The sequence below is a fragment of the Dipteris shenzhenensis genome, chromosome 28 (assembly GCF_047967505.1).
Source record: "Dipteris shenzhenensis isolate YYH24624 ecotype China chromosome 28, Dip_SZ_1.0, whole genome shotgun sequence".
Lineage (NCBI taxonomy): Eukaryota > Viridiplantae > Streptophyta > Polypodiopsida > Gleicheniales > Dipteridaceae > Dipteris > Dipteris shenzhenensis.
Window position 1 is genome coordinate 4,271,641 of NC_141623.1, and position 22,940 is coordinate 4,294,580.

Sequence of the window (22,940 nt, forward strand, 5' to 3'; positions counted from 1 at the left end):
GGCCATTTTGACACCCTCCAAATGGCCAAATTCATACCATGGAGGGTTTTGGCATTTTTGGACACCTCATGACATGCCGTTGAACTTTGCCTTCTGCACCGCAGCTAAATTTCTTCTAAATTTGCTAGAAATGGTCATTAAAATGACAAAACTTAGTCCAAAGTATCTTATTGACTTGGAATATTCTTAATATTTTCCATAGAAGTAAATGCAAGGAATATTGAAGAGAATAGTAAAATAGCTATAACTTTTGCATCGTAACTTTGATTGTAGAGCTTTTTAGTTCAAAATCGAGAGCACGAGTTTAAAATCCCTGTATGTTAAAATTCAATATAGAAGACCCTTGAAAATCAGTCACAAGTTAAGGGGGTCATAATTTTGTAACTAATTTGAATACAAATGAAGGAATAGGGACAAGTTTGCATATAAAAGATTCACCTATCTATAGAATAAACTTGGAGGTGGTGTTTTTAATACTCTACAATTCAAAGTGACATTACCTTATATTGTATCAACAACACATTCAAAAGTTTACCATAGGTGAATCAAAAAAATTACTTATAACATGGTATCTTGCAAGAATGTGATAAAAAATATATGTTTGTATATAATCTCTCCATTTAAATATTACAAAGACTCTTCATAGCCTGTACCTGGGAGAATGTTCAAGTGACAGGGTGACAGGGTTATAGGGTAGGAGATAGGTGACGCTCGGGTGTGCATTGTGTACTTTATTTAAGATTTACCAGCGGAGAAGTAAATTTATTGAAAACTCTGAATGTTGTAGCAAGAGTTGTAAAATTTTGGAAAAGACCGACGACCATGTTTTCTAGCTTCTAATTGTACATTTTAATTGTACACGGCATTTAATTTAACATGTGTCCCCTAAACAAGTGCAAAGAGGCCCAAAATGGCTGAAAAAACAAAAGGCAAAATGACTTGCTAGCGGTTTGATGCTATGGATTAAGAAATGGAACCACCTTTGACATGCTTAAGCATAGGCATCATTGCAAGGTAGTGACTCTAAAAGGAATCAATGCAAAATAATAAATAATGTGGGATTTATTCAAAGAGCGTACATGTGTGAATTCAATTTTTTTTAGTGCATTCATTTATGGGTGAACTAAGCTATAAATTTCAACCAATATCAAAGCTTTAAGACCATCTAGAGTACATTTTTCCAAAGAAGTTTGCCTTTCCAACCAAATGAGAAAAACTTAAAGAGCTTGCCCCTACTTGCCTTCAAATGTATGCACATAATTGTACCACAGTATTGGATACCCCCTAAACCATAACAAAGGTTTCCAATCGATTGCCTCCTTTGGTTTGTGGGAAGCTCAAGTAATGCACTTTCAAACACACAATTGCTTCAAGATACATGTGTAGAACAATTATTTGACCTTTTCAAAATTTTTGGGATATCTTACAGAGTCCAAGTTGTATGCTTCATAGGCATTTATAGCATTTGCAATAGTTTATTGATCTTATTCAAGATGCCAATTGTGTAATTTTTTTATCTCAGATTCAAGTTCAGAATGTGTAGATTAGTTTATACACCAAGTTGTCAAATTCCATTGAGAAATGCTTAAGGTATGAATCGAGCAAGTTAGCCATATGCAATATATTCCTTAAGATAGCTTTGTATATGGCCTTCTTAGTAGTGTTAGCAATGTTCCCATAACATTTGTCACTAAAGCTTTACATGTCAAAGGATAAACTTGTCAATTGGGCTTTGGGCTTAGGTTCCTTAGAGCTCATTCCCTCAATACCAAATCCACCATTTCCAATTTCTCTATTAGCTATAAATTGAACTTTCAAACTTTTACACCATAGTTTCAAGAGCTCTTATTAACATCACAAGAATGAAGAGAAACCAGGTATCCTCCATTTTCGGGACATTTCAACAATAAGAGCATAGCTGCAATTATTTGAGAGTAGAGGGCAGTTCACACGTGTCACATATCATAAAATTAAAATGTAACGCAAAGAAAGTGCGCCGAAACGGAACCCTAGAATCGTGGGCACGCACGATGGGGGGGCGTGTGAAACGCCATGCAAAATTTGTCGATCTGCGGTGCCCGATTTCCCCTTTTCTTTTCTTTTCTTCTTCTTCTTCTTCTTGGCAAACCACCACCTCTTCTCTCATCTTCTTCTTGCTCACGTCCGCCATATCTCAAGTTATTTTACGCTGCTTCTACAGCTTTGCCTCTCCAACTTTTCATCCGTTGCTTCGTTCCATACCTCCAGCTTCTGTTCTTCCGACTTGCACCTCAGTAATCTTCAGGCAACATCCCTCTCTCTCTCTCTCTCTCTCTCTCTCTTTGCATTCAGCAAGATAGTTTCTTCAGCTATCTTTCTTCAGGCCTAGTTCCTCTGGACACAAATATGCATGCACTGTCAACTTTCAGTTGATCAATCATCTAGAAACGTTCTCTCTCTCTCTCTCTCTCTCTCATCTCTCTCTCTCTCTCAACACTTCGCACCTTCTTTACAACTTCAGAACTACTCGGTTGCCCTGAAAACCATTCCGCATGCACATCCTCGTTGCCTTCCTTTCGGCCCATCAATCATCAACAAACAGGCGCCTTCTTAGCGCAAGTTTTGACGCAATCTGCCCTGAGTCTCTCTCCCTATCTTTGAATGCCAATCTCGAGCAGGCTCATGGCAGTGCTCGTTAAATTCACATCCTTCCCCACTAAGCTCGATCGAATCAAACCTTCCGCCCAGCAGCATCGCTTCCCCTGTACTTGCCACTTCCTCTGGGCTTTCCTGGTCACTCTCAGCATGCTCGCATACGCCGTGTCCTTGGTCATGTTCTCCAGCGGGTGCTTGCTGCCAAAGAGCACTGCAGTAGCCAGCGCCCTACATTTCGTGTCCATGGCCACGGGGAGAGATCCCATTACGCGAAGGGTAGTGCAGAATGAGCCAGCTGTAGAGCAAACTAGTGCATGGGAGGGAGATGTCCGCGAGCTGGAGGGGCCTTGGAACAGGCTGTGCTTCGGGCGTCCCGCAGATAAACTGAGGATTGCGCTGTTCGTGAAGAAGTGGCCTGTGGGGGGATTGCCAGGGGGCTTAGAGAGGCATGCTCTCACGCTACACAGAGTGCTGGCCGACAGGGGGCACGTCGTGCACGTCTATACCATTTCGGGAGATGGCACTACACCAGAAGATATATCCAAGGATGGAATGACTGTGCATTTCTTCGAAGCCACGCCTCATGGTGGATTCGACTACAGCAAAGCTTGGAATGCCTTCGTCCTCCACAACTCCTCGACGCCCTTTGACATCGTGCATACCGAGAGCGTTGCTCTTCCTCATTGGAAGGCTCGGCATGTCTCCAATCTGGCTGCCTCCTGGCATGGCATCGGTTACGAGACAGTGCACTCTGATATTGTGCAAGAACTCGTGAGGAAACCCGGCGAACCTCGCAGCAGCGAGCTGCAGAGGGCCTTCTCCGAACGCCTCATTCGCGTAACGGAAGAGATCAGGTTCTTCCCCAGCTATCGCCACCATGTGGGAACCAGTGATTACGTCAGCGATGTGCTGCGAACCATCTACGAGCTCTCGGCAGAGAATGTCCACACCATCCTTAACGGCGTGGACGAGCTCAAATTCTTCCCCGATCCCGCCAAGGGGGAGGCCTTTCGAGTTAAGTTTGGCGTGCCTGCCAACGCGAGCCTGGTTCTGGGAGCTGCGGGGAGGCTCGTGAGAGACAAAGGCCACCCCCTCCTCTTTGAAGCTTTCTCTGAGATCGTGAAGAAGCACAGGGACGTGTATCTCCTGGTCGCTGGGCAAGGCCCTTGGGGAGAGCGATACAAGGAGCTAGCTCCCAATGTGTTGATGCTTGGCACCATGACTCCGCAGCAACTTGCAGAGTTCTACAACGCGGTAGACATCTTCGTGAATCCCACTCTGCGAGCACAGGGCCTGGATATCACCCTGCTTGAGGCCATGCAGTGCGGGAAGCCCCTCCTGGCGACGCATTTCTCCAGCATCACCTGGAGTGTCATTGTAAGCGACGATCTTGGTTACACCTTCGCTCCCAACGTTCCCGCTCTCGCCAGAGCTCTTAGAACAGTGATCGCGGATGGTAAAGAAGCGCTTCAGAGGAAGGGCAGAGCTTGCCAGACCTATGCCTCGCTCATGTTCACGGCGACGAAGATGGGCACGTCATACGAGCGCCTCTTCCTGTGCATCAAGAACGAAACGTATTGCCGTTATCCTCTTCCGTCGGACTGTCCCATTCAGCACAACCCATACGTGAGATTGACCGCCTAAGTAAACTGCATTCCGTTGACCAAATCGTCTGCGCAGCTACAACTAATTTCTTCGTACCGCCGGCTACCGGCAACGTCTAGACGCTAGTCTCTAACGCACCCTTGTTAAACGCATCCAAGTTCACCACCCAGTACTGCAGAACAAGCTCTGTACGCATGCTTCCACCTCCTCATACGCGATCGCACAAACGCTTTATCGCTTAACCCCCTCCTCCGTTATATTCATTGGAAAACATAGTATCTTAAGGAGATATGTATAGATGGAAGTTGGTTTATCCTATTCGCTCCTCGACTCTTTCCTATTCATTAATTAAACGATCTGCCCTTCCTTTTCGAATTAACCTAAGCTAATCAACCTCGTTAACCCATGTCTCTCCTAGAGTGCCCTCTCCCCTCCCCTACGAGTGCCCTCTCCCCTGCCCTACGAATACCTCTAGCTCCCCTCCGCCTCCACTCTTCCTCCCTCTCCCAGTGCTTTCTCTCACAACTCACCCTCCCCTCTCTGTCTCTTCCTTGTCACTCTCTCCACCCTCTACTCTCCCTCCTCCCCTTACCCCTCCACCGCCCTCCCCTCTCTCACTCCTCCCACTCCTCTCCCTTCCCCCTACCTTCCATCTCTCCCCCTTCCTCCCCTTCTCTTCCTTGTTCTTCTTGGGAGGCTTTCACAGCCCCCCTTCTTGCCTACAATCTATCGACACCTTCCTCCTTTTATATCTATGTTGAAGCTTCTAGATGCCTGAAGCTTCTAGAAGAGTCTGGACCAGTCTACCCCCCTCACGCAACATTAATCGGCTTACCTTATTAATTGCCTCAAGTTTACCTTAATCACGGATTGCATCCTCCCCCCAATCGAAACAAATTAATTAATAGGGCCCCAAATTCAATTTGGGGGCCCCTATTCGCATCTCCTATGTTTTCAATTAATTTATTAATTGAACTCGGCACCCCCTTTCAAAATTAACCTACGAATTTATGTCACTCCCTCCCCTCTCGTTATCGCCTCTCCCTCATCTCTCCCACCCTCCCGTCTCGTTATTCTTGGGAGGCTTTGAGAGCCCCCCTTCACTCCCTGCTCCCCTCCTCCTTTTATGTATTGTCTAAAGCTTCTGGATGCGGAGGCTTTTGGAACAAGCTTGCGCCACCTCCATTTGCAAGGAGGATTCTAGAAGAAGCCTGCGACCACCAGTCTGCCTCCTTAGCACAACATTCAATCAGCTTACCTTAATTAATCGCCTCTGGCTTACCTTAATCAAACATTGTGCCCTCCCCATGTCGAAACAAATTAATTAATACCTACATATTCGAATTGGGGGGCCCTATTAGATGACATAAATCACATTTCTAATGCATGTTATCCCATACCATTATGAATTACAAAATATTTATAGGCCAAGGATTGAGGATCTGGAGTAGCCTTTGGAACTGTTTCGTCGAGAGCCTTCTCAAGCCTTCACATGTCCAACTCTCTTGATTATTTTATACCACATTTAAATTGCTACTTGAGTATATGTGACACAAAAATATATTCTTTTTCAAAAGCTATGGTTTAGCACTCTTTGTTGCATCTTCACAAAGTAAACTCACTCAAATAGGCATAGTATGACACACCAGTGCTATAGGGCATAAGCATACATCTGAAACCACAACATAGGGCCTGCCATCATATTAGTGGTAAAATGTCAGCAACCAAGAGGGAAATCTAAAATGAGCGACACATGATGTCAAGACTATTGGAACTGTGAGTACATTGCATGAACAACATGGTAGACATAGACATAAGTAGATGCATAAGCATTGATTAAATTCAAATCTATTCAAAGTTAAAATTTGTAGCAAAATTGAGAGTGTCTAGATAGCCCCTTAGATATAAGCCTAAGGGGCTTATGTCATGGAGGGGGAAAGGGTGGAAATAAGGATGGTTATTTTGGATGTTTTTCCTGACATTTTTCCCACAGTGCATGACATAATGATCCAAAAGGAAATCAATAGTAGAGAAATGTCACATAAATAGGTAGGGAAATAGCACCATGAGGTCTAGAGCATGGGGTGCTATTTCCATTGGTCCCACTCTATTTCCCTTGGTGCATTTTTGCATAGCATAACAAAAATGGCTATTCCCCCTCTTTGTCTCCTCCATGATGTAAGGTCCTAAGTGTAGATTACACATAGAATCTCGTAACAATGCTCCAAGGGAGGATTGCAAAGGAGGAGAGCAAGATCCATCTTATTTACAAGGGAAATGCTTAATGTGAGCCAATAGCTTATTAACAAGGGAAATCCATCTTATTCACAATGAGTCACTCTGTATAGAATTCTCATCCAATAGCTTTCCACCATGTAAAGGCATGCCTAGGTAACTACACATTTATACATATGGGAGAGTAAGTCTATAAGAGAATGTGCAAAAAAACTCAATGCACCCATTATATAGTAGATCTATACTACTATCTTTTCTATTCCAATGTTGTAAGATCTCTTGTAAATGAAGTTCTTTATCATATTTGCATAGTAGCAACCCATTCAAGTCTAGCACAATGGCTCGTTTGTGAGAATATTAAAGTTTTTTGCTGCCTACAATAAATACAAACCCACATGGGAATGGCACCAATGCCTTTCTCTACTATGTGGATTCTTAAATTTTATAATTTTCTTCTAATAAGCATTTTATAGTTTCACTTGAATCTTCTATGGACACATCTACCTGAAGTTCCTCTTGAACCACAATATCTGCATTTCGACATCATAGTTTAATGACTCATGTGACTAGTCTCCATATATAAATATATGTCCACTTTCTTCTTCTTAAATATGAAATCATTCACCTACTGTCTAATCTCCTTTTTTCTATGGGGGTCTTCTATATCTACTTTAAATGAGCATATACACTTCTATGAGGGTCTAGTAGATCTATATTTACATGTTCATTAGCATATTGCTCGTCAGGTGATAGGGTAATAGTTATTTGCTGAAAGGGTGTAAGCATGCTAAAGTGGTATATTTTTAACCAATCACTACCAATTTCTACCACTTGAAAAAGATTAAAGTATATAAAAACATCTTATGCATCAAGGCCAAAGATCATGTCATTAGTGGTATTAACATGTCTAATAGATGTATAATTTTCATCTTGTATATGTTTGATGGTGGAAAGTTGTATAATAGCCTATTGTGCTACCAATGTCTCACACCTTTTGAGTCCACCTTAACATCATGCAGATACCAAAAGCTTCTATTTAGCATCCATATGAATAAAAATCTAATCAATGTAATTGAAAGCAAAACGCACAATGATTGCTTAACATCTATATGTTGTTTAACATATATTATTAATCATGTCCTTTATAGGGCTATAGGTAGCCATAGCTATCTACCACATGTATGTTGGGACATTTGTGATCAAGGGATTGTTCTAAGGTGCATGTGTGCATCTAGCAATCACATGTTTGTGTGTGTGTGTGAGTGTGTGTGTGTGTGTGTGTGTGTGTGTGTGTGTGTGTGTGTGTGTGTGTGTGTGTGTGTGTGTGTGTGTGTGTGTGTGTGTGTGTGTGTGTGTGTGTGTGTGTGTGTGTGCGCACGCGCATGCGTGTAGTATAGGGCAGCTGGTACAAGGCAACCTCTTGAGGAGGTTCTTTCCCACTCTGTAGATGAGAGGCTTCTCTCTAACAATCAATAGAACACACATTTTGGTTTTCTCTTATGTTCTCAACTCTTGTCATGATGCATCTCTTCTTTCCCATGACTCCCCAACAATGTACACATTGAGTATAGAGCCCTAATACCAACCCCCTACCTCATAGCCACATATTCCTCCAAAGCCTCTAAACCTCAGAAGGGATACTTTGAAGGTGTTTCCAATCTACCCATACATGTAAATATTAACAAATTGCACATTTGATTATGCGACTAGGACTATTTCAAGCCCCTAATGCCACATGTCATTCAATAGTCAAGGGCATATATTCTCCCTCCATTATTTTCATCAATTACACACATGACACAAGGGGGTTGCCCCATACTGCAATAGTCCCCATGGGTCAAGCACCAAGAACAAACACTAATCACATCAAAGGCCAGCTCACAACATAAGGGTCAGATGAGACACACTGCATGGGGCATGTCAAACCAAAGAGGCCCCAAAGTGGAACCGAGATCAACAAAGTTTGTGCCATGCCAAACAATAGGCAGAGCTAGCCGACAGTGCAGGCAATTGCTTGCCACAAATCTGTAGATAGCTACTAGTGAGAAATCGCCACCGAATAGATCATAAGTAAGAAAAGACAAGCTAGGTCACAAGTTGCAACACCCCACGATAAGCATCCAAGTGTAAAATAGACAACCACCATGCATCATTTGTGTGACAGTTGCCAAAATGCCATAGTCAGGTTCTAGTCCCTTAACTCCTTGGCATGTAATTCTCCAAAGCCTCCAAAAAGATCCTAGGAGGGATACTCTGGAGGTGTTTCCAATCTGTCCACATATTCAAGTATGAGCTAATTGCATAGTTAATTTTGGCATGATTTCAATCCCCGAGTGCCACACCCATTCAAAACTCAAGGGTCTCTTTTATCCCTCCATTATTTCTATCAATTACACCAACACAACGGGGTTGGCCCATACTTCACCATCTTTATCTCGATATCCTTCTTCCTTTGGATTGCCCAATTAGGAAAAAAGGGAGCTCATTTTGGAGCCTTTGGCCAAAATGAAAATAGCTCTCAACCAATGGCAAGAGGGCTAACATTACTTTTAGACAATTTTTATAAAATGTGTGCACAAGAAATAATATTTCATGCATAAATAACTATCGATTACAAAATTCAAAAAATCTTTTTGAGATACTAAACAAGATTCTAAGTCTGACAACGTCTTATTGAAAAAAGATCATGAACTGAAATGTGGTTTCCCTCCCAAACTAGTCTTCCCCTCCCCTCCCCCTCTCTCTCTCTCTTTGTGTATGTGTGTATGCGTGCGTGCGCACGTGTGTGTGTGTGTGTGTGTTCCTCGCTCTCATCTCAAACTAGTCATTCCATCTCTCTCTCTCTCTCTCTCTCTCTCTCTCTCTCTCTCTCTCTCTCTCTCTCCATTGCTTGCTCTTGCATCAATTGGCATGTTGAGGCGTGCTTTCTAAAATGTGCATTCCTTCCTAAACTCACTCCCTCTCTTGTATTTCTTCACTTTCATCCATTGTTGTTCTTAAAGATTTAAGATGTTTTAGCTCTTAATTGGATTGTCTTTTGGCATTTTCTAGTGGCAACACAAGATCACAACTATACATCCTTATACAAAATGCATATTTCGAGCTATCAAGGACCAAGGTTTGTTTTCAACTTGTTTCAACGTGAGCGCTTTCCTTTGCAACTTGTTTTTTAAGTTTACAATTGCTCTAAATAGGTTGCCTTCTTTTGATTTTTAAGATGCTTCGTTTTGGGTTGGATTGTCTTTGACAGACGAAGAAGAAGCTAGTGATGAGGACAACTTGAAACTACTTTGTCTCTCTTGTCATAAATGAGAATAGAACTTTTATTTTAGCTACAGGACTATGAAATGGAGTGTTGATCATAGTGCCGTAGATTAGGATATAGTTTTTGCTCTTTGTATTGTCCATTTGTTTCTTTGAATTTTTTCTTTGAGACTTAGATTGCACTATATTGATATGTTGCTTTAAATTGTCAAGTATTAGATTCCTTAGGATTAGATAAACTTCTTTGAGTATTCAATGGCTCATTACAAAACTTGTAAAAAATGTTGTGTTGATCAAACTGGCAAAGACAAAGATCTAAATGTGAGCCCCTTGCCTTGTTGACCCATGTCTTCTATTTTTTCTATAGAAATTGTCAACCAAATCATTGTTGAAGGTCTCTACTGAGTATATCAAAAGGAAGCTGGGTACTAATGCAACTAGATAGGAGAAGGAAAAGACAGTCTAGCAATAAATTTTTGACATCTTGGAAGGCGAGAGTGAAAGATTTTAGAACCATGGACGGGAAAATTTTGAAATGGGAAATATTCATTCAACATATATACTTGCATAAAGAGCTTGTCTTGTTGGATAATCCAAAGTATCTTCCATAGCATAGACTAAATTGTAAGCGAATTCTTTGAGAGTTTGTATAACATAATTGGATATTTTTTCCCTTTTATTTGTGTCACTCATTTTTTCTTTTTGTTTAGACATATATATGCTTCATATTATCAACAATGGCAACCCTCAGAATGCATTTCAGGATTCATGGATGTGATTCATGGATCTATAGGGGAATTGCAATATGCAGGTAGATCTATAACATAGCTTGCCAATCAAGTATCTATTTTTGTGATCATTATTACCAATTACTGGACAAGGCCAACACACGCGGTGTGTTTCAAAAACTAGGCCTCCCAACATGGCACACCATTGATTGGCCAACTCTTGACGGTAATAGTGACAGCAAGCTATAGAACCAAATTGCTTACAAAAATACAATGTTCCTTATGACTAGGAATTGCAACTAGAATATGCAAAATAAACATTTGCATGCCAATCACAATCTTTGTAGAGCTATTCAACCGCCATTTAATAATGCTCAATTATAAGGCCAATGGCACATAAGATATTTCAAATTCTTGGATGATGGTTGGGATAGGATAACATCCAACTCAATAAACTATGAGGTTGTCTGTAGCTCAATACAAATCAAATACATGATTGCGACTCAATTTTATATTTTCTTTTTATTATAAACACAGTAGGTCCATTGGAAATCAACTTGTTCCCTTAGATCAAGATCTGAACATGTTTGGTACTGACAACAAATTAATTGACATTATGGTTAATGAGAATGGAAACTTCTCAAGTGTTATATCACTCAAACAAAAATGTACACTTGCACAATTGCACCACGACATTCCAAATGGACACTGGAGGAAGTGTTTTAGCAAGATTTGCATTCTTGCCCAACAACAAGAAGGCAATCTTTGGTGAGTTTATTTAATTTAAAATTTATATTTTATTAATTAATTCTAGTGATTTGTTAATGCTTCTTGTTAATAGGTTCTTTGAAGTAGAGAAAGCACAATTCAATCCAGAGATATCCATAACAGGATGGTTCAAATAAATCAAAATTGACAATTACAGGTACTCAAGACTAATTATTATTTTTACATTTAAAAAGATAGGGAAGTACTAAGTTTCAACTTTACTCTGAAAGTTAAATAGAATGTTGTTTCTCTATCCTAATAAGCTATTGCTTTTCAAGCATCCCTTTATGCAACAATTGATTCTATGGAGGTCCTAAGATGGAAGTGATTTTGGGAGCATCTACTAAATAGACACTATCACTAGACTTGGATGCAAGGTGACAGCCAGACATAATGGACTAGTCATTCTTTGTGCACTCTAATGAAGAGCAAGAGCAGTAGAGATCCTATGGGCACATGTATAATCACTTTGTTAATATATTGATAAGTTGTAACTACACTCTTTGGTTGTAATCTTAGCATTTGTAAATGCTTTTGAAATATACATCCATATTCATGAGTCATCTCTCTCTCTCTCTCTCTCTCTCTCTCTCTCACACACACACACACACACACACACACTTACTATCCCTTCCTCCATTGGTTTGGTCACTTGCTCATTAGTTCCCCCCCCCCCAAACCCCTCTTTTGATTTCTCTCCCCAGTATTTTCCTCTTTTCACCCACTCTCCACTCATTTCCCTCGCATTTCCCTTCTTAAATTTACCCCCTTCCCTCTTCTCCCCCCTTTTTCCCTAATTTTTTCCATATTTTTCCTACCATTTTTTCCAATTTTCTTCCTAAAATTGTCTCTTAATTTTAATATATTTTTTGCCTACTTTCCTAATTATTTCGTATTTCTACCTAATTTTCTTTAATTTCTTCTAAACTCTTCCTAATTATTTCCCTATTTATTTTCCTAATTACTTCCTATGTATCCTAGACTTTTTCTAAAATTGCAAACTTTCCGAGATACTCCTAATTTTCCCTTTTCCCTCATTTTGTTCTCTATTCCTAAAATTTTCTTATTTTTTTTCTTTTCTAAACCTTTGTACAACAATTTAATCTACTAAAACCCAACCCCCTTTCCTCCTCATCTCTCCCAACTCCCTACATCCCTCTATTCTCTAGTTAAACTCATCCTAATTTCTAGTTCCCTAACATCATCAAGCTCAAGTAACTAATTTCCCCTAGATTGGTTACTCCTAATTTTCCCCCTAGTTTTTTTACTGCAACAAGTGGCTTTAGGATTCGTACTCCCACCTTCTTCTCGGGCTTCTAAACCAAGAAAAAACACAACTAAGTCCCTAGCCACCCGACTCCTCTCCAACCAACTCCCGTGCCCCTATATATATAGCCTACCTCACTTGCTCTAATTTACCACACAATCTACCTCCCTCGCGGTGCTCCTGCTCTCTAGTTTGTGCGTTGTACCATCGGCACTCGCCCTGCTATAGTTCTTTAAGGGATAGCAGCTCCCACTCGATTGCGCTCTATAGTCTCCTTAACTTTGACTCTCCAAGCCTCCTTATAAATCCTCGACTGCACTACCCGGTCACCTCAGTGATCATTGTGACTCCTTAGATCACAAGTCCCTAGCTCACAACTCCCTACCACAAGGTTGTCTACCCCTACTCTCGAGATCTAGTATGTTGACTGTTCGTTGCTTTAGTCCCTAATTATCGGTGTTTGTGCTACTTAACTACTTTCTTGAGTCGCCTCTACACCCGCGTCCTTTAAATCCTTTTGGCACACCCCACTGATCGGGTATTGCTCTGTACAGCAGACATGAACTCCTCTAAAAGGCTAATTTTATTCATATTTCTAAGGTTCTGTTTCCCTTTTAATCCTTCCCCCCCTCTCTAAAAACCTTATAACACCCCTTCTACTCATTCTAATTCCCCCCAACCCCTCTTTTAATCTTCTCTCCTTACCCCCTATCCTAAATATTTTCCTAATTCAATTTCTCTCCTTAAACCCCCCCTTTTTTATGACTCTTTAATTTGTAGTTAACCCCTTTATTCTTTCTTTACTTATTATCTCCCCTTAACTTTTTTATATATCTTTTTCTTTCTTCTCATCTCTCCTTTATGTCCTTATCCCCTTGTACCCCTTTTCCTTTTTATCTCTTCTTTAAACCTTTCTTAAATCTCTCCTTGTAAAACTTTCTTTTTTCTCCTTAAAACTTTTTATTCCTCTCTTTAAATGCATCTCTCCTTACCCCCCTTTAACTATCTTTAATTTAATCTTTTTATACATAATTTTCTTTATTCCTTCTTTTTCAAAAAACTTTTTACACCACTTTCGAAAAAAATATTTTCACTTCTCCTTAAAGCTTTCATTCCCCCCTTTTTCCCCATTCATTACCTTTGTCCCCATTTTTAATATATTCCCTTTTTTAATTTGTCTTCCTTAAACCAACCCCCCTCTTTTAAATTCCCTCAATCCTTAATCACAACCCTTTTTATCTTTATGTAATTATTATCTCTCCTATTAAATCTTAGTGTAATTAACTGCTCACATCGATTTCCATTTGCTTTATTTCTTATTACTATCCTCATGGTAACTTCAAATAAACTCATAATTTTTAACTAAGCTTGATTAGTTTGTGGTTAAGAGTTTACTTTTAATGTGACCCCGATAACAAGGAGGGGTGTTTATGACACCTGTCTTCCCAACTAAGGTCTAAGCTAGTTCTTACCATGTTTTTCTTGTTGGATGGTGGCAAGTAAGCAGACTCCCCTCTTCAATAAAAGTGATGTTTGTGAGGATTTATCCAAGCTCAACTTCTATACAGTTTCCACAAAGACATGTCTACAAAAGGGCCCACTGCTCGTCTCCTTTACAAACAGGGATTTGCCAACTTGTACAAACTTTTTCGTTAATTTGTCCTATTTCATTGTCTAGCTTCGCTCTTTTGTCTTTTCACTATGCAAAGGGGTGCTGTAAAATCTTCCACACACAGGTCGTTTCCCCTGTAACTCTGGATGGTTGCACATAGTGCATTTAAGTCATTAAGGCCATTTTGGCTTCTTGACTCCCTTCTCTAACTTGTTCTTTATCTGTTTTATTTTTTCTAAAAAACATCCTTCTAATCCCTCTCTTGTGCTTGCAGAATTATTCATCGGATGTCACACTCTGAATCCAAAACTCTCTACAGCCTCCCTTGATTTCGGGTCCGACCTCCCAAACAATACATTTAAGTCATCGTGGCTTTTTTGGCCTTTTGACTCCTTTCATGTCTCTCATGAGCAACACTATTTTATCACACTTACTTTGTTGGTTTTTTTTTCCCTCTTTTAAAAAACTCTTCTAAGTTACTAGATTATTGTCAAAATTGTTCACTTCCTTTACTTGCCTAATATTACTATAACCACAACTCACTCATATATCTGTTAAACCATTTTGCTTCCATAATGTTTAACTACCTCACTCAAGTACTTTTCTTCCATTCCTTTTCCATTACTTTAAATTGCACCTCTCAATACTTCTTATTCTCTTCAGGTAGACAGTAGGTCATCATACTAGGTGATGACCACTGTCTCACCTAGTGTGGTGTATCCTACTGGGGCAAAGGTGGGTACACATAAACTCTCTTCTCAGTAAAGCTATCCATCTTCTTTCATCTAAACAGTTGACCAAAAGAAGAGTCAGCCTCTCCTTAACAGCATCTTCCAGTCCCAACTTCTACTATATGGTGACTCATAAAGACTCTAATTCCAACTCTATAGGCAATAGCACCTATTGGCCAATACTAATAAGATAGAGTCATGTAATGGGTAAATTTGTAAGCTATGCCATAGTCCCACACATTAATGTAACTTCTTACCCTCGTTTGTCATATAAATTACAAGCCTTAGCTAGCACATCATAAGTATGTAAGCATACATTTTGGTTCAAAATAAGGGGTCTTTTCAATACTTTTTTGCCACAATTCTTACATACAAAGTGTACCATGTAAAGGGGGTATTCATACAAAAGGGTGTGCTTTATTCATGAAAAATTCACTGACAAGAGACTTTTAAATTAGGCCTTGAATGCACATGATATAGAGAATTTATATATAATGAACCCCCAAGCTTTTTTATTCTACCTAACCATAGTATTTAGGACATGTTTTGCAACACATGGTAGTAATCATTCATTTAAAAAATGAGTACCACGTTCTAAATTAATTTGATAGGAAAATCAAATCATATAATAATATTCTCATATAAAAGGATAGCTGCTATTCTTTGTATTATCTTCACAAAATGCTTGAGCCTCTCCCACATTAGGGGAGAATTGGGGTCTCAAAAGGGCCTTATAAGGAATTCATTAAGAAATGGATTAAGTTAATTACAAGCGAATCACTATGGTAATCCATGGGCTAAGGGCCCCTTAGCATTTACTCAACTGACATGGTTTGAAATTGATCAACCTTGGCCTTTGGATGGAGATGGGTACTAGGTAGTGGATGAATCAAAGGTCTAGGATGGCTTTAGTGGGCTCCAAGTGGCAAGATATGACAAGGGGAGGGCAAGGCTTGACTTTGTGGAGGCCTCATTAAGAGGAAAAAGGCACATTTTCATGTGCACCCTTGATCTATATCCAAGATCAATGGCCAAGATTGAGGTGCTTGTTTGGAGGGCTAGGATGAAGGTGCATTTTGGATGGTGGAGATGAAGATTAAAGATCAAATGCCCAGATTGAAGCACCTGTTTGGATGGCTCGGATCAAGTGCCATTTGCTCTCACCACCTCCCTTGGATCTAACCTAGATCTATGGACTAGATTGAAGCACCTTTTGCACTCATACCCTCCCTTGGATCCACACCTTAATCTATGGCCCAGATTGTGGAGCGCATTTTACTCTCATCTCCTCCCTTGGATCCACCCCTTGATCCATGGACCAGATTGAAGCACACTTTCCCCTCATCCCCTCCCTTGGATCTACTACCCATTGATCTAATGGATGGGAGTGCTCTACCATAAATTTTAATGTGACCCTTGGATTGGAGATCAGATCAATGGCTAAGAGTGAGAACCATGGGTCCAAACCATGGGTGAGAGGTCTCCCCAACCATAAATGCTCAAAATTTCCTTTTGTATCACACAACATACTAGTGTCCCACACAAAGAAGAACTCTCATTGGTATACCTCAAATCCCTCTCTAGCCCCTTGAAATTAGGAAACACTAATTGGAGGCCCTTTTGAGACCCCATTTCTCCCCTAATGCTTAGTAACATAGTCCATAGCCACTGGTTTAGTGAGTGGACTAATCAGGCCTACAAAGTGAATGCCCCATTTCTTTAATGATTTGAGTGGAATTATGGGGATTGAAGCTTCAAGACATGCTATCAAGAGGCACACACACACACACATCATCATCATGGGGGCAACCATGAATGATATTCAAAGCTTCATGAGACAATACACATCAAGGTGAAATTAAGTCGAGAAAAATAATTTATAAAGCACACCTCCAATGAAAGTGTACAACATAGCCTCCTTTACCAATTTCCTATGTTGAGTTGAAATTAATCCTTCACACTATTATCATTAACTAAAATATTCTACAATGCCAAAGTACCACTCAGTGAACATCATCAACTACAAATAAAGGAGCATCCAAATAATCATTAGGCATGCTTCTTTCTTTGTCTTTAACATCCTTAATGCTTGGTAGGCAGGGATCAACTATATCTAAATGCTTTTTGGGGTTTCAACACCAACCTAAATTGAAGCTCTTGCAATGATAAAAGAAAATGTGTAATCCTTCTTGTAATCCAAGTCAATGAATCACATAGTGTGCCCAAGAGATTGTGCTGCCCCAACAGTGCGATCTCTTCCCCTTCTCCTCGTCACCCACCTCTCCCCTCTTATCTAATTAAATTTGTTTTTAAAAAATTATTTCTCCCCTCCCTCTCCCTCTGCCTTTCTCCCCTCCCTTTCTCTCTCCCATCCCCCTTCCTCCTTTTTTATGTTAAAATTCTTGCTTTCGTGGTAGCACAAGAGATCTCTCCTCCGTTCTTTCCTCTCCCATTTTCCCTTCCCTCTCCTCTCTGTTCCCCTTCCCCTCCCCCCCCCTCTCTCTCTCTCTTTCTCTCTCTCTCTCTCTCTCTCTCTCTCTCCCCCCTCCCGGGCTTTATATATACAACTAAATAGGAAGGGGTTTCTTATAATTTATTCATAAATATATAAATATGCAAAGTGTCATTAAATTTTATATTATATATATATATATAGGAGTCGGGTTTTAAATAAAATTTAATGAAAATAATAATGGGACAAATATAATGTTAATTAAATTTTCAAGGGTAAAAAATAAAATATAAGGGGGGTTATTTTGATAAATTGGGGGGTGTATTATGCATGTGTGAGCAAAATTTATTGAGAAACATTTGTGTGTGTGTGTGTGTCACAAATCAAGGATTAATATAAGTGTGTGTGTGGGGGGGGGGGCATAGGGAGTATGTGCATACATAAATGTGTGTAAGAGTGTAGAAAATGTGTGTGTGTGTGTGTGTGTGTGTGTGTGTGTTCGTGCGTGCATGGCCCAACCCCAACCCAAAGGATAAGACCACATGGTGAGGGGTAAGCCCACCATGTGGAACTGACCCCTCACCTACAAAGCAATTAATATATCAAACCATAAACCAGGAAAGATGTTATTTTTCAAGAAAAGCAAGACATTTTTTGTTATCAAGTATGGATTAAATCCATTTTTCTTAAACAAACCAATTAGTCACATTAAATCAATATACGCCCATGACACCTATGAAGCATTGTAAATAAGGGGTAGCACCTGTGAGACACAAAACTTGTATGCAATATTCTTGGGTGTATTGCCAACTTCATGAATAAATGACACATTAGTGCAAGGAAGTCTATCTTTCTTCCAAAAGGTATGGGTTTCATACCCCCCAATAAAAGGTCTAGAGAGTATAATAGAAGTGTTTAGATAAGTGGTGGAATAAGTATCATAAGTGGGCTTAATAGTGATAATCTCTAAAGCGTAAATACATAGTGGATCAAAGGGTTTTTTGTGAGAGAAACAATCCAAGATAAACTTGTTGTTAACAAATATAAGATCATCCATAAAACGTGCTGAGAGATAGAAGGCTTTAAGTTTCTCCATGTCTTTAAGCCTTGACAATTTGAGAATAAACCATATTTCAATCCAAGCAAGATATAGGTTACACCAAAGTGGAGAACATGAGTATCCCATAGGAATACTTTTAGTTTGAATGTATACAGATATCTCCACCTAGTTTAGTAAAACAATTGTCTAGGGTGAATGCATGCTACGGTGTATGTACTATTGGCAAGAATGTGGTAGTACTAAGTAGTGTGCGATATGGAGAGATTTCTCGAATCAATGTGCAGTAATATATTTATTGATTACAAATTCTCATGCACAAGATATTCTCACATACACATTCTCATGCTCACACATACATTTTCATGCACTGTGTCTTCTCTCAGGTGTTTCACTCTCAAACCTACACTCTATCACTTCCACTTTTTCCTGAACTTCTGATTTCTAGCTTCCACTCTCGAACTTCTAAACTTTTGATTTCCACCTCGATTTTTTTGGTAGGACGTTGACGTGGGTCACTCTCTCGTGAGTACTCTCTCTCTCTCTCTCTCTCTCTCTCTCTCTCTCTCTCTCTCTATTCGTTCTTCTCTTTTTCCCCATTCTCTATTCGTTCTTTGCTTTTCCTCCATTCTCTAAATGATTTCCCCCCATAATTCAATATTCAGACCTACATGCAATTGTCTTTTGCCATTCCTTCTATCGACATGCAAACTTTTTGCTATTATTGTTACTCTCTCTCTCTCTCTCTCTCTCTCTCTCTCTCTCTCTTTGTTATTTTACTCCGTTTCATCTTAGTGTGAGTCCTAGTACTAAAATGTTACTCTCTTTGCAGTAGCTGAAGACCGCCATGTCTCCAAGGAAGCCCAAAGGCATCACATCTTTCGCCTCCAAGAAGCCCGATGTCCTTTCTTCAAGAAGAAACACTCCATCTAGGAAGTCTGCAACTAAAGAGAAGGCAAAGGCTACTGACAGCAAAGTAGCTTCTATTGCGACTCCAACCAAAGAAGCTAAAGACTAAGGACAGTAAACCAATAGTAATTCCGAATGGAGTCAATCTTGGATGGAAATTTTTCCTGAGAGCGAAGCCAGACTCATATTTGGAGTTGGACACCTAGATTCGAGAAATATGGGGAAACAACGACAAAGAGAGCCGGCGTGGCTTTCATATAGGTCGGCTAAAGAAATCATTGCTGAACAATTTTATAAAGATTCACTATAGGATTTACAATTCGAAAACAGACTTGAACAATGAAGTTGGTACAGTGTTGGCACGGGCATTCGCTGCAGATACTCATGGAGTAAATGTGGATTGGGATGACTTTTCCCAACATAGAGATGTGAATTTGTGCTCGGCTAGCTTAGATAACACGTGTATCAAGCACAAATGTGATGTAAGCATGTCTATAGCAAAACGGGAGCTTGTAAGTTTATAGGATCAACGAAAGTTCAACGTGGAGCAAGAAGGTGTATTGCATGAGTGGAAGGGTACAGTGTCAAAGGAGAATGCAAGATTGCATGCAAATTTTGAGGCTACTACTGCAAGTGAGAGCGAAGCTCTCATAAAAGTTGAATCAATTGTACATACACTTAGCTGGGTGCATAGGAAAGTAGACAATTTATTACATGGTAGTATACTGCAGGATGAGTTCTTGAAGAATATAGCAAAACTTGAGGTAGAATTGGATGCAGCAAAAATGCAGCGAATCAGCATTGGAGAGAACTACAAAGCAAGCTCAAGTTTTTTGAGCAATGTACAGCATCTGATTGAGAAGCTCCCAAGTCAGTGTTTTGGAGTTTTGAATCCAGCACCAACTCACCATCCCATAGGCTCTGTAGTAGCGACTATGAACGTGAATATTGAATGGTGAGATTCTTAACTTCCATGTACAAATTGATGTTTTAGCTTTTAGAGTTGGACACTATCTAGACTTTAGTACTATTTAGCATTTAGTAGTATTCATCACTATTTAGCATTCAATAGTACTATTTAGCACTATCTAGCATTGCTAGTACTGTGTGTTTTAGCACTATTTAGCATTTAACACTATTTGACATTTAGTAGTACTTGTCATTTAGTCCTATTCCGCACTATTTAGCATCAAGTACCATTTAGCATTTAGGACTGTTCAACATTTAGTAATATTAGCACTACCTAGAATTTAGTACTATTTAGTATTTAATACTAAAAGCATAAGCATTTAGTACTATTTGGTACTATCTAGCATTGCTAGTACTATGTATTTACTACTAAAAGGATAGCTAAAAAGGCTAAATACTACTAAACATTTAGTACTAGTTAGCATTTAGTACTATTTAGCAATATATAGCATGGCTAATACTGTGTGTTTCAATACTATTTAACATTTAACACTATTTGGCATTTAGTAGTATTTGGCATGTAGTACTATTCAACACTATTTAGCATTTAGTACTAATTAATATTTAGGACTCTTTAACATTTAGTAATAATAGCACCACCTAGCATGTAGTACTATATATCATTTAGTACTAAAAGGATAGCCTAAAAGGCTAAATACTACTAAGCATTTAGTACCATTTAGCACTATCTAGCATTTAGTACGATTTAGTACTATTTAGTATTTAGTACTATTTAGTTTTTAGAACTATAATTTAGTATTTAGTACTATTCATGATTTAGTACTATTCAGCATTCAGTACTATTTAGCATTTAGTACTATTTAGTAGTATCAATAGTATTTAGTAGTATTTAGCACTTAATACTGTTTAGTATCTGTAGTATTTAGTAGTATTTAGTACTATTTAGTATCAGTAGTATTTAGTAGTATTTAGCACTAGTTAGCACTTAGTACTATTTAGTATTAGTAGTATTTAGTAGTATGTAGCGATACTTGGTGGTATTAGTAGTATTCAGCACTATTAGTAGCACTTAGCACTTAGTACTATTTAGTACCAATCACATCTAAACTCTAACACAACCAATGGAAATATGGCCCTTGAAGGGTTCCCTTTAGGGGCAAGGGCTATGTTGGAATATGTCCCTTGGCCCTAAAGGGGACCCCTCAAGGGCCATATTTCCTTCAAGTTTAAATACTACTATTTTTTTAATTATTGTCTACCTTTAAATAATCTATTTGCCTTTTGAAATTGGTTTCAAATAATTGTTCTTTTCCTTACACAAATAGGTAAAGACACCGAAATGCCATGTCCAAAAAAGTTGAAGACTGGTACAAAGCAAGCTGAAGCTATTGAAAATGAGAAATGCGAAAGTCCTAACATTTCAAATGTGTTCATAGACACCAAGAAAGAACAACAGGCAGAGGGCCATGCCTCGTGTGGAAAACAAGACAATGAACAACTATTTGATGGAAGTCGGTTGGAAGATGACAGCTCCTTGGAGGATGTTGGGGATCCAGAATATGACGAGGATGAAATGTTGGACAAAGTAAAAAAGCAGCAGGCAGTGCATAGGGGGACTTGAAAGTTGCAAAGGAGAGAGGTAGGACTGTTTTTTTCTCCTATGTGTTCAAAAGAGGTATTTGTTTTTATAAGTTCTTGTTTTATCTATTTTATTTATTCCTGTTTTATATATTGCATCTATTCATGTATTATATATTGTTCAGCAGATAAAATTTTTCCAATTAAGGAAGCTCAATTGAAGATATCTTACATACTAGAACACTTTAAAAATTTATAATAGATTATATACTACATGCATTGGAATAAAACTAAGCATGTTTAATAATTAAATCATGCTTATTACAAAACCATGGAATATGAAAAGCACAATCATTAAGGCTAATGGAAAACGCAAAACTACAGGATATGAAGAGCACAACCAAGACTAATGGAAGACATGATACAATCAATCATACACTAGAACACCTCCGAAGAGGATAATCAATCATACAATCCATGTCATGGAATAAAATTGAGCATAGTTGATAAAAATTCAATTGCCACAAACATTCAACACCAAACATTGAAAGACATCTTATGCACATTAAATCATGCTTATTACAAAACCACTGGATACAAAAAGCACAACCAAGGCTACTGGAAGACATGATGCAATAGAGAGATTCAAGACATCTTATGTACTAGAACACTTTCGAAGATGATAATCAATCATACAATCCATGTAGTGGAATAAAATTGAGCATAGTTGATAAAATTTAATTGCCACAAACATTCAACACCAAACATTGAAGACATTGTATGCACATTAAATCATTGCTTATTACAAAATCATAGGATATGAAGAGCACAACCAAGGCTAATGGAAGACATGATCCAATGGAGAGATTGAAGACATCTTATACACTAGAACAATTCTAAAGATGGTAATCAATCATACAATCCATGTAGTGGAATAAAACTAAGCATATTGGATTAAAAAATAATTTCCACAAACATTCAACACCAAACATTTAAGACATCGTATGCACATTAAATCATGCTTATTACAAAACCATAGGATATAAAAGCACAATCAAGGCTAATGGAAGACATGATGCAATGGAGACATTGAAGATATCTTATACACTAGAACACTTCCAAAGATGATAATTAATTGTACAATCCATGTAATGGAAAAAAACTGAGCAT

General features: G+C 39.0%; 1 protein-coding gene across 1 annotated transcript in view; it reads right to left on the reverse strand.

Annotated features, from left to right (window-relative positions):
- Window positions 1-5,374: 5,374 nt before the first annotated feature.
- The window catches only part of LOC147883063 (uncharacterized), a 30,076-nt gene continuing 12,510 nt past the window's right edge, over window positions 5,375-22,940 (reverse strand). The window contains exon 11 of the mRNA XM_087399238.1: window positions 5,375-5,471. Within this exon, the coding sequence (XP_087255364.1) occupies window positions 5,375-5,471 (97 nt within the window). The remainder of the gene's footprint in view (window positions 5,472-22,940) is intronic.